The 13,425-nt window shown below is 42.9% G+C and overlaps 1 protein-coding gene across 2 annotated transcripts in view; it reads left to right on the top strand.

Annotated features, from left to right (window-relative positions):
- DSCAM (DS cell adhesion molecule) overlaps positions 1-13,425 on the top strand; it is a 609,674-nt gene that overhangs the window by 128,127 nt on the left and 468,122 nt on the right. For both annotated transcript variants that reach the window (XM_073584700.1, XM_073584699.1), the window contains exon 2: positions 11,274-11,591. In XM_073584700.1, the coding sequence (XP_073440801.1) occupies positions 11,274-11,591 (318 nt within the window). The remainder of the gene's footprint in view (positions 1-11,273; positions 11,592-13,425) is intronic.

Here is a 13,425-nt window from a genome sequence, read left to right as displayed (position 1 = left end):
GCAGGTCAAAAGACCTGAGGATTGGCCAGCGGTTTTGCCCTGCGGTTTATCATCTCTACAATGGAGGAGATGGTAAACCGCAGTGGAATCCGCAGAAAGAATTGACATGTCAATTCTTTCTGTGGTTTAGAAACCGCAGCAAATCCGCGCGGAAAAATCGGCACCGTCTGCACTGCGGTTTTTACTATCCATAGGATATTATGGTACTGTACACCGCATCAGAATCCGCAGCGTGTGCACACACCCTGACACTTTAGCGAAGCTCATATAGTTCAGGTAGACCGTTTGCTTTATCACACAGTACCTGATATATTAATGAGGGAATAATGGGAGTAGTCTTGTTTGCAGAATTAGGAAGGCAGCTTTGGACTACATATTTGCCAATGTTTCTGGAGTATTTTCCAAGTCCTGTCCAAACCTTGCCCATTCCCTCCTTAGAATGCATCTCTCTCTCCTGCAAATTCCTCCGTCCCATCCACAGAACACCTGTTTTTGGGCAGGTTTTTCATTTAACCCACCCTTTTTCCCATAGGAGGTTGTGGGAAATCTGTGACATTTGGTAAGCTGTAGTTTGGGATCTGAGGATTGTAGGCTTAGGGCGCCTATAGGTTGTGTGGACTCCCTGTTTACAGCAGTAATTTGGAGCTTGCATCTTGCAGTTTTTGGGTAGGAGATGCTGCATACATGTTCTCGTTGTCTTCATTTTTACTTATTCTATTCTCCTAAAGTTCCTATAAATTGATACATGTGAGATGTCTGTTTTGCATGAGGTTCGCGTGATTTGCTGGTGCTCTTCTTCAAGGTTCTTGTCACAAGATATTGAATCAAACCTATTACGTATTCCCTACAGATCCCTCCGCTGGGCTATAGGTCATAGCACAAATAGGTGAAGTGCGTTTCTCTAGATGCTAAAAGCTGCGTTCACGGAGATGAACAGTGTTACCCTGACATTTCCACCTTGTTTAGTGCCCTTGGTCAGATCTCTGAGAATTTATAGTGCCGCCATTGTATATGGTGAAAAACCTGTTAAGTGTTTTTCACTTGATTGCATTAACACCAGATTGTACGAACCAGAGAGTGTTTACTATGTGATTTATCAATTGAGTTTGTTTATATTGTACCAACACATTCTGCAGCGCTGTACACAGGTTTCAGTATCCATCCATATTCACAACTGAACAGTGAATCTATGGGTATGTGCACACGTTGCAGAACCTGCTGTGGAATTTTCCGCGCAGATTTTGCTAAATCCGCAGGTAAAATGACCTGTGTTTTACCTGCGGATTTACTGCAGTTTTTGTGCCGATTTCCCCTGCGTTTTGAGACCTGCGGATTCCTATAATGGAGCAGGTCTTAAAACGCTGCGAAACTGCACAAAAGAAGTCACATGCTGCAGTTTCTAATCCACAGCAAATCTACGCGGAAAAATCATGTGCAGCATGTGCACTGCGGATTTTGATTTCAATATACTAGAATGGTACTGTACATCACTTGGTAGAATGGTACTGTACATCACAAATCCGCTGCGGATCCGCATTAGAATCCGCAATGTGTGCACATACCCTTTGGATGGTTTCACATTCGCGTCTGTGTGCGCAGCGCTTGATCCGCATGTGTACATATATTTAACATGGTGTACGCAGGGCCATGCGTTCGCATGCTTTTGCGTATGCATGTATCGTTTCGCAGTGTGTGGCGGTGCATGGCTAACGCAACATGTTTGATTTTTGAGGCGTCAAATATGCACAGGCATGCGGATGAGTGTGCGTCAGGAAAACACATTACTGTCTATGGAAACACATTAGTACGCAAGGACATGCGTACCCTTGCATTCGATGCGCATTCGTTCTTCAAAATGTAAATAGAAATTTCATGAGACACGCCCATTTTTGTCTCATGTCATATCGAATGCATGCGCATAAACAACGCAAACGCATGCAAAAATGCATACAAACGCATGCACACGTAGCGTTTTTCTGTCATGCTTAAGGCTAGCTTCACACTAGCGTTTTGGGCCGCAGCGCACGGCCGCCGCTAAGCCCCGCCCCTGCGGTCATCTCCTCCTAGTATCACACACGGCTGCATGCAATCTGCACACCCTATATTTAAAATCACAAAAATGGCCCAATGTATAATACAATCTGTATACACCACAGAAACAAATGCTTGAACTTTTGTGGTAACAACATAAGAAGCGTTGACCCCACACAATGATGTATATATCTTTAAAATTTTATAAACTTTATTAAACATAAAAGTCCAACATGACATACAAATATACACAATAAAGGTGCTAGAACACAAAAATAGGAAAAGGGACTACAATCCATGGGATCTCACATTACGGCATCAAAAGATAACCGCCCTCAAAAAGGGGCAATGCAAGGTGGACAAAAACCACTGTCATGATATCAAATTGCATAAATAAACAAGGTTGTAGTTATTTATAAGGCTACAATGAACCCGCAATCAATTGAGGCCAAAGAATGCCCACAAAGAATTATCAAGCTGCACAAAGTAGACCGCATGACCCTGTGATGCCCCTATAGCATAACCCCCATCGGAGGCCAGCTGTACACACATAGTTAATGGCTAAACTTTTTCATACCAGAATGTGCCGATGGAGATACCTGGACGTCCCTCTGCCCCGACGCGCGTTTCGCACTGCTTCTTCGGGAGGCGTGTCAGGGCAGGGGGATATCCTACCATATATACCAATATCGTGAGTGTATACTAATTAAAAAATCATGCAAACCTGTGTTTGATTACATTCACAATCGCGAATGACTGCCCACGCATGCGCAGTGGAAATATGACCCCGGCACTACCGGAAGTGATCAGATCGCGCATGCGCATATTATTGCTGCGTCACTAGGCAACACGATCACAGCGCCCATCATCTCCAATGGCTGCCAACGCATGCGCAATAGAAGTATGACCTTAGCCATGCTAAAAATAACCAAATGACGCATGCGCGGTACATTCCCACATCTCTAGGCAACAGATCCACGGCGCACACATAAACTTTATACCAACAGTGATCACAAAATCATTAATGGCACCAATGTTCCATGGCTCAATAACAACCAGAAAAAAACCTACTAGATCTACTTGAAAAATTTCGAGAGAAGCCCACTCATAATTTTAAAGGGGATTGGTGACGCATGCCCGGTACCACAAGGAACGTGATATAAAGGAGGGGGAGTACATCGCGGTCACATGACCCAGCGCTGCACAATCCCTGGTGGGATTATGCACACCAAACTCATGTTAAGACCACTTTGCACCCTCCAACGTCCCTGTGTATCCAGCATGCGTACTACCCAGAAAGAATGGATTCATGATCACACGTTATATACTTGTTAACCATTTCAAACGATCATAGTCCATATAAACTCAATATTCAATAGTATGGGCCAATTCGAAAAGTGACAGTACAATCATAATGTAAACTACGCCAATACGCTAAAACAGAATATCCATATATTTATATTTATACATAATATTATGAATAAAAACATTACAAAAGTCACATAATCCCATTATTGGCGGCGGATAAAAAATAATAAGGAATTGCATTTATACTTATTATGTACCACTGCAAATCGTACCACCCACCAATAATGAAACCCAATAGCACAATACAATATTGCACAGAATAATATGGACCATCCACAATTGATGATGAACATCCATCCATCCACTGTTGTAAAGCAACCAGACTTCAACCCAGGCTTCTTCCTGATTCTCCTTGATTCATCCAGAGAAGATAAGTGCCATTCAACGATGAACCCAAAACACAGATAAAGATAACTGAAATTAAAATAGTCAAGTTAAAAACACACCCATTAAAACTGAAAAATTAAAAGAAAGAAAACCCCCCACCTCAAACAAGAACAACCCCTATGGTACTATAGATATGCGCTGAAACCAAAGCTTTCATTTAAACCCTGGGGGGTAAGGGTCCCTAGCCTATATATCCATTGGCATTCTTTTTTGGCTAGTATCTTGGACACATCACCCCCTCTTGGGCCAATCGTCACTATATCAATCCCCTTTACAAGTAACAATCTAGAATTACATTGGTGGTATCTCCTAAAGTGCCTCGGAAGAGTCTTGAGTGAACTAATATCTGTAACAGTTTTAGCCTTGTCAATGTCTAAACAATGCTCACGGACCCTTACCTTCAATTCACGACTGGTCATGCCAATGTAAATCTTCCCACAGGGACACTCAGCGTAATACACTACCCCCTTAGATGAACAAGTAATATTGGCCCTAATTTCAAACTTTCTAGATTGATCAAAGTTAAAAAAATATGAACCTTTTTTCATGTTGGCACATCCTTTACAAAACCCGCAAGGAAAAAATCCTTTACGTTCTGGGTTCTTCTTGTTTTTCTCTCTTCTTTTAGGATCGTATGTGCTATGAACCAATATATCACGTAAATTGGGGGCCCTTTTTGCAACGAAAGATGGAGTATTTGGCAGACATTTTTTAAGGATAGGATCCGTAAGGAGGATTTTCCAATGTTTATCAATAATTCCTCGTAATTCCGACCACCTACTATTATAATTGGTAATGAACCTTACCTGTTTTTCTTCCTTGTCTTGCAACACCAAGGGCTGGTTTTTATGAAGTAGGGATTCCCTTGACGTATTTTTAGCTCTGTTATATCCCCTTTGAATGGCACGATGGCCATATCCCCAATCTTGAAACCGTTTTTTGAGAATAATAATCAACAATATCACAAATTATTTCACAAAGGCCATCATTAGCTGCAATAATCGGTCTCCCTGGAGGATTAAGCGGATCTTTGTGCACCTTTGGAATAAGATACAGGGTCGCCAATTTGGGACAGAATTTCTCATAAATTTCCAGCAGTTTTTTAGGGATGACGCTGTCTTCATATGCTTCAATCAAGATGTCCAACAACTCCATTTTAAATTTATATGAGGGATTATAGGTGAGCAACTTATACTCAGACAATTTATTTAGTAATTTGTAGGCCTGGGCCTCATACATCGCATTAGGCCAAATGACAATGTTGCCCCCTTTATCTGCCATCTTGAAGACAACGTCATCCCATTCTTTTAACTGCTGCAAAGCTTCCCTTTCAACCCTAGTCATATTGTTAAACATCTTATTTTTGGATTTTTTCAAACCCTCTATTTCCAAAGAAACAAGCTTAGTAAACATGTCAACAGCAGGAACTGTAGCCAATGAGTGGGCTTCTCTCGGAATTTTTCAAGTAGATCTAGTAGGTTTTTTTCTGGTTGTTATTGAGCCATGGAACATTGGTGCCATTAATGATTTTGTGATCACTGTTGGTATAAAGTTTATGTGTGCGCCGTGGATCTGTTGCCTAGAGATGTGGGAATGTACCGCGCATGCGTCATTTGGTTATTTTTAGCATGGCTAAGGTCATACTTCTATTGCGCATGCGTTGGCAGCCATTGGAGATGATGGGCGCTGTGATCGTGTTGCCTAGTGACGCAGCAATAATATGCGCATGCGCGATCTGATCACTTCCGGTAGTGCCGGGGTCATATTTCCACTGCGCATGCGTGGGCAGTCATTCGCGATTGTGAATGTAATCAAACACAGGTTTGCATGATTTTTTAATTAGTATACACTCACGATATTGGTATATATGGTAGGATATCCCCCTGCCCTGACACGCCTCCCGAAGAAGCAGTGCGAAACGCGCGTCGGGGCAGAGGGACGTCCAGGTATCTCCATCGGCACATTCTGGTATGAAAAAGTTTAGCCATTAACTATGTGTGTACAGCTGGCCTCCGATGGGGGTTATGCTATAGGGGCATCACAGGGTCATGCGGTCTACTTTGTGCAGCTTGATAATTCTTTGTGGGCTTTCTTTGGCCTCAATTGATTGCGGGTTCATTGTAGCCTTATAAATAACTACAACCTTGTTTATTTATGCAATTTGATATCATGACAGTGGTTTTTGTCCACCTTGCATAGCCCCTTTTTGAGGGCGGTTATCTTTTGATGCCGTAATGTGAGATCCCATGGATTGTAGTCCCTTTTCCTATTTTTGTGTTCTAGCACCTTTATTGTGTATATTTGTATGTCATGTTGGACTTTTATGTTTAATAAAGTTTATAAAATTTTAAAGATATATACATCATTGTGTGGGGTCAACGCTTCTTATGTTGTTACCACAAAAGTTCAAACACCCTATATTTAGCATAGGGTGTGCACACCATGCGCTGACCGTGCGCTAGTAGAGTTTTGCGTGCGCTGCGCCCTTTTGACGGTGCGCCGAACGCACCATGTTGCATTTTGGTGCGCTCGGAGCACCGTCAAAAGAGCGCAGCGCACGCAAAATTCTACTAGCGCACCGTCAGCGCATGGTCTGCGCACCCTATGCTAAGGATAGGGTGTGCAGATTGCATGCAGCCATGTGCGATACTAGGCGGAGATGACCGCAGGGGGCAGGGCTTAGCGTGCGCTGCGGCCCAAAACGCTAGTGTGAAGCTAGCCGAAGATGATGCGCATAAAAAACGCTGCGTAAACATGCATTTTGAATGCGTTTTTGGATGCGGATGATACGCTCCGGACTCAAACTCTAATGTGAACCTAGCCTAATACTTTTAGAGTTAGGACTTAAAGGTGTTTTTCAGGTGTTGGAAAAAAATAAAGAAAGAAGGTATTAGTAGTAAATTCTTAAATATCTTTATTTGGCACATCACTCCTGAGATCATTATAGAACAGTTATAGGCCTACTGTCCTAGAATTAATAGGACAGATACTTGTGGACATGTGCAGTAGTAAGCTCCTCTGCTCTGACCTGGAGATGACTAAGGCTAGTTTCACACTAGCGTTCTGGAGGGCTGCGGACTTCCTCCGTGAAGCTCCACCCACTGCCACACCGCCTCCGGTCAGCTCCGCCTACGTCTGCATGCAGCCTGCGTACCTATCTTTAACATTAGGTACGCAGGCCGTGCGGATGTATGCGGATGCATCCACGTGCATCGTTTTGATACTGCAGCGACCTGCGCCAAATGCAAGTGTTGCAATTTGTTTTTGTCGCCGCATCGTCAAAACGACGCATGCGGACGCATCCGCGTACATCCGCACGGCCTGCGTACCTAATGTTAAAGATAGTTACACAGGCCGCATGCAGACGTAGGCGGAGCTGACCGGATGAGGTGCGGAAGTGGGCGAAGCTTCACGGAGGAAGTCTGCAGCTCTACAGAACTCTAGTGTGAAACTAGATTAATGTAGTGTGCTTTCAAACTATTTCCAGATCACAGCAGTCGCTTTGCATCAGATAGTCAGGATGGACTGCGGTATGAGCAGCCTCTTCTCACCTTAGCATTTCTGGTATCTCTAGTTTTCGATCAGGGTGGACAGCAGTCTCTTCTTACCTCAGCAGTGCACCCCTGGTATCTCCACTATTAGATCAGATAGGCAAGGTGGTCAACAATGTGAGCGGCCTTTTCTTACCTCATAGATCAGATAAACAAGGTGGACAACAGTGTGAGCGCCTTTTTTTACCTTATAGATCAGATAGACAATGTGGAAAACAGTGTGAGCAGCCATTTCTTACCTCGGTACCCCTAGTATCTCCTTTGTTAGATCTGATAGACAAGGTGGACAACAGTGTGCGCAGCCTTTTCTTACCTCAGCACCCCTGTTATCTCCAGTATTAAATCAGATAGACAAGGTGGACTGCAGTTTGAGGGGCCTCTCCTTACTTCAGCACCCCTGTTATCTCCAGTATTAAATCAGAAAGACAAGGTGGACAGCAGTGTGAGCAGCCTCTTCTTACCTTAGTAGTCCTGGTATCTCGACTGTTAGATCAGATAGACACGGTGGACAGCAGTGTGAGCAGCCTTTTCTTACCTCAGCACCCCTGTTATCTCCAGTATTAAATCAGATAGACAAGGTGGACAGCAGTTTGAGGGGCCTCTCCTTACTTCAGCACCCCTGTTTTCTCCAGTATTAAATCAGAAAGACAAGGTGGACAGCAGTGTGAGCAGCCTCTTCTTACCTTAGTAGTCCTGGTATCTCGACTGTTAGATCAGATAGACATGGTGGACAGCAGTGTGAGCAGCCTTTTCTTACCTCAGCACCCCTGTTATCTCCAGTATTAAATCAGATAGACAAGGTGGACAGCAGTTTGAGGGGCCTCTCCTTACTTCAGCACCCCTGTTATCTCCAGTATTAAATCAGAAAGACAAGGTGGACAGCAGTGTGAGCAGCCTCTTTTTACCTTAGTAGTCCTGGTATCTCGACTGTTAGATAGACACGGTGGACAGCAGTGTGAGCAGCCTTTTCTTACCTCAGCACCCCTGTTATCTCCAGTATTAAATCAGATAGACAAGGTGGACAGCAGTTTGAGGGGCCTCTCCTTACTTCAGCACCCCTGTTATCTCCAGTATTAAATCAGAAAGACAAGGTGGATAGCAGTGTGAGCAGCCTCTTCTTACCTTAGTAGTCCTGGTATCTCGACTGTTAGATCAGATAGACACGGTAGACAGCAGTGTGAGCAGCCTTTCCATACTTCAGCACCCCTGTTAGCTCCAGTATTAGATCAGATAGACAAGGTGGACAGCAGCGTGAGCAGCCTCTTCTTACCTCAGCACTCCTGGTATCTCGACTATTAGATCAGATAGAAATGGTGGACAGCAGTGTGAGCAGCCTCTCCTTACCTCAGCACCCCTGGTATCTTGGTATCTTCCATTTTAGCATAATATATCCATTTGAGGCTCATCCAATAAGGATGTGAGGTGGAAGTTTGTTTTCATGCTCCCAGACTCCAGTCCTAATAACATTCTAGGAAAGGTTTCTGTCAGTGTAGCAAAACAGCGTCCATCTTAATATTTTATTGTGAATACGTACATTGACAAAACAAGTGTGATTTGCTAATTAAAGATATTAAGAAATGTATTTATAATTTATCTTTATTTTTTTTTTTCTATTCTCAGAGAATCTCTTTAAGGCTATGGCCACTCTATCAGTATTTAGTCAATATTCCACATCAGTATTTGGGAGCCAAAACCCGGAGTGGGTCAAACATGCAGAATTGGTGCACTTGTTTCTATTATACCTTGTCCTCTGATTGTTCCTCACCCGGTTTTGGCTTACAAATGCTGAGAAAAAATATTGAACAAATACTCATAGGTGGCCATAGCCTAAAGGAGATGTCCACTACTAGGACAACCCCTTCTTAAATTAAATGTTCAGCCTGAATAAAATAATAAATAATAGGTGTCGGCATTCGCGGTGGCGTTACTGTACCTGCCTTAGGACAAACTGAACATGAAGAGGAAGTTTGGGAGCAGCTGCAGCCCTGGCTTCCTCTTCATGTTCCGTTTATTACGAAGGCAGAGACAGTGACGTTAGTGCTGATTTGGCGTTACGTGTCACAACAAAGCATCCCAGGCCCCGGTGAGAGCGAGTGCTGAAACCGTGGGAGTGGCGCCAGCATGGGAGGTGAGTATAGGCTTTATTATTTTATTGGGGCCGAACATTTAATTTAAGAAGTGGTTTTGTTAGCAGTGGAAAACTCCTTTAAGGTAATTGTATGTAAAGGGTCCTGGGTAGTTAAAGAGAACCTGACACCTGATGCATGCTTCCCAATCTGTGGGGAGCATGTATCACCCACTGACTGTATGACATCCGCCATGAATGTTTGACTCTGAAACACTATGGCGCTTCATAGGAAAACTTACTTTAGTAGCTGCCGGAGATCAAGAACTCGCTATAGACTAGACGGACAGGCAGGTCACCTCACCCACTGACCTGGAGTGACCAGCCTCTGCCCTTGGGCCGGAGGTTCCTCACCCCTGATATAGACCCTCAGTGTTTGGATAATGGAGGTCTAAATACTCAGATGCCTATAATGATGGAATGACAATATAAAGGGGATTATCATAACCTCTGGTCAAGAGCAGTGTTGATAGACCTACCCATATACCAGATAGATCTTAGGTCTTAATCTTCCTTGTCTACAAATTGTTGGTTATGTTCCAAGAGGAAGGAAATTAAGAGTGATGTTACCGATTGTTAATCGAGTAATACTGAATAATGCTGCAATACAGTGCAATATAATAATCCTGTAATGCTTACATAACCAGTTCATTCATCATAGCCCAAATAACAGCGATACGTCATGTCTCCTTAATACCACAGCAGTCACCAAAATCTAAATTTGAGATGATCAAGACAGGAAGGTGTATGAGTTCCGTGAGAGATGTAGATATGGAGGGAAACTATGGCGGTAACTCACGGGGCAGGTGCACGCCTGTAAATCCATCCTCCTTTTTAAAGTCCAATTGATATGGATTAATATCTGTTGATAACGAGTTTTGACAAAGTAACTTAACCTGTCAAGTCCAATCCTGCTGTCTTCATATAGCTAGTTGTTGGTAGGCCACATGATTCTAGATAATTAAAACAATGCAGTAGAATTACCTGCAGTCCTATGTTAAACAACAGATGACGCCATTAAAGAAGACCTGTCACTTGCCATAAATATGTCATCTTTTTACCCGATGTAAAAGCCGCTATTCTAATGAATCTGTCGTTGTTTTTCTTTTGTTCCTGCGCCTCTCTGTCCTTGAGATACGGCCCGCTCTTCCCTGTATATAAATCTGGAGTTGTTAAACAAGTGGGTGTGGTCATTAACTCTTCTCTATGGGCTTTTTTTTTAAGGATCACACCCATTTGGATAAGAAGACTAGATTTATATACAGTGAAGAGGGAGCCGTATCTCAGGAACGGAGAGAAGCAAGAAAAAAAAGAAAGAGTATTCCAGATTCAGGAGAACAGCGGAAATTTTTTTTTACACATTTATAGCAAGTGACAGGTCTGCCGAAATCGTGCCAAGCAACAAACTCATCTCATGAAAACTCAAGTCATTATCTCAGTAAATTAGAATACTTTATAACACCAGCTTGAAAAAAATAATTTTAAGATCCGAAATGTTGGTCTACTGAAATGTATGTTCAGTAAATTCAATATTGGTCCATTCAAAATTGATGTTGTGTGTTAATAGTAAATGGACGATGGTGGCTTGGATTCACTCTGTGTCATGCTCCTCCACTTCAGACAGGTATCATTTTTGCCTGGAGTGTTCCTTTAACATTCCTCAAAAGGGGGTTTTGTACTGCTTTACCAGTCATATTGGTCCTCCTGCTTAAGTGTTAATATCTACTAGGGATACTTTTTGATTTCAGGTGGCGGTAACCAATCATCTTTACATTACAATTACATTGCCATTTTCTCTTCTTCTCTTTCAGTTTCTTGCGAAGATCTACACGCCAGCTTATATTTTATCAATGCATCTCTGCAAGAGGTAGTATTTGCTAGCACCACGGGGGCCTTGGTACCTTGCCCTGCAGAAGGAGTCCCCCGTGTGACGCTCAGATGGTACCTAGCAACGGGCGAGGAGATCTACGATGTCCCTGGGATCCGCCACGTCCACCCTAATGGCACTCTCCAAATTTTCCCTTTCCCTCCTTCAAGCTTTAATAACTTAATCCATGATAATACTTATTATTGCACAGCTGAAAACCCTTCAGGGAAAATCAGGAGTCAGGATGTCCACATTAAGGCCGGTAAGTGGGTACAATTTTTCTTAAATTTATTTATGTTTATTTTTTGTTTAATTTTAGTATCAATTATTAGATTTAAGTATGTAGAAGTAATTAATTTTATTATATATATTTTAGTTATTTTTAAAAACTTTCCTGCAAAAGCTATATTGGAGACATGAGCTTTCTGCCTCTATTTTCTTTATTGGTCGTGATTCTTTAAGGCAGTGGAAATGAATGGGAGTCAGTGGTCAAAACAAAAAATGTAATGGCTTATAACCATCTCCAGGAAGAAATGGCGTATAGGCCCTCCCACAGACACCAAGGAGTTCCCGGAGTTCTCTGTACTTCCTCTTATCTGAGTGTTGATATGTAGACTTATCTAGGCTCCAGCAGTACATGACTTGGATATTGGACGGACCCCACTCCATCTTAAAACCACCGTAACTACAGTAAACCTAGGCACAAGAATAAATACACAAAACACCATTATTTTGGTTGTCAAAATGGCCACAGCTTTATTTAAATCACAGGATTAAACATTTGCAGTAGGAGTCAGGTGACGTGCTAGTACATTGTGATTCCCAAGTACTGTGATATCCCAGCTGTCTGACATACAGCACCAGGACAGACAGCCATAAAGGGGCGGCACGCACTGGCTTGCCATTCAAGCAGAGCCAGTAAACTTTCAGGGCACCAATGACCCTATTATCCTCACTCCTGTGCCCGCCCCTGATTGACCTTACCATTACAACGTCCCTGAGGCTGGCCACCAAAGCCGAGCCTGTTCACCACCATGAGGTTTTACATCCTCTGTTAGTTAAAATGAGTCCACCTTAACTTGTCTCCAACTTCCACCTGACTCCTAAACCACAAAGCTGTGATGGGTTATAAATTCCAAGTCACATTTGACACTTTTTTTTTTTTTTTAAATAAATCACTTTTGTAAACTTATAAACTAGAAGTCCCTGCAAAAGCATTAAGGGGAATAAACTTGGCAAACCTCCGACTCACAAAGAGTCATCCTACAGCGCTCAGGAGAGGGAAAACCCCCTGTGGAGGAAACCTCTAGGGAACCATGGCTGAAGGATGGCCCTTCCCTTGGGCTTAGAAGGTTAATGATAACTCTTTATAGCCATGATAAAACTGAACCTGGTAAAGGATACACAATGGCAAATTCCAAAAATACAATAAAGCATTCATCATTATACAAGTAATAATTAAAATGTTTTAGGACAGTGATTATAAACAGGGCGGGTAATGTTTCCTCCAGTTCATCCTGTGAGAGAAAGAGGGAGAGAGAGCCAGAGTTACCTCCTGTATATAAGCCCCACCGTCCTCACAGTGACCCCCCAGGCACAGACATACTGTGCTCCTTCCTCTTAAAGCAACATCACTCTTGCTTAAAATCTACACCACTATACAAACAAAGCTACAGGAGTTAAAGGTCCACCCCTCCCAAAGTCATGTCCTCCTCTGCCTAGTGCTTTGGTGGTTTCTTTATTGCTGTCATTACTTCTTCACCCATGATTGATAAAGATATGACTCTGCCCATTCTGTCTCATTCTGTACAGCAAAGCTGACAAGTTATCTGCAGAAAACACGAAGTGTCAATCAATTGAGACAGCTTTAGGGTTTAGATCAGTAGCAGCAGGTACATCTGGGAAAACTAGAAAAGTATAGCTATTGGTCTGAGGGGACCCTGAGACAGCAAAGGAGAAGATTGTAGCTAAGGCACCATGTTCTAAGGACTTGGGGGGTCTAGTGGAAGAAGACTGGACTTGCCTAGCCGAGGCACAGGTACTGAGCAGAGGTAGGCAATGGAACAGAGGAAGGGTAGCTGAAATGGAGGACATCA

Source organism: Dendrobates tinctorius, unplaced genomic scaffold (assembly GCF_039654945.1).
Source record: "Dendrobates tinctorius isolate UK_male_01 unplaced genomic scaffold, ASM3965494v1 ptg000084l, whole genome shotgun sequence".
NCBI lineage: Eukaryota > Metazoa > Chordata > Amphibia > Anura > Dendrobatidae > Dendrobates > Dendrobates tinctorius.
The sequence above is the reverse complement of the archived record's forward strand: the minus strand, read 5'-3'. Positions and strand labels throughout refer to the sequence as shown.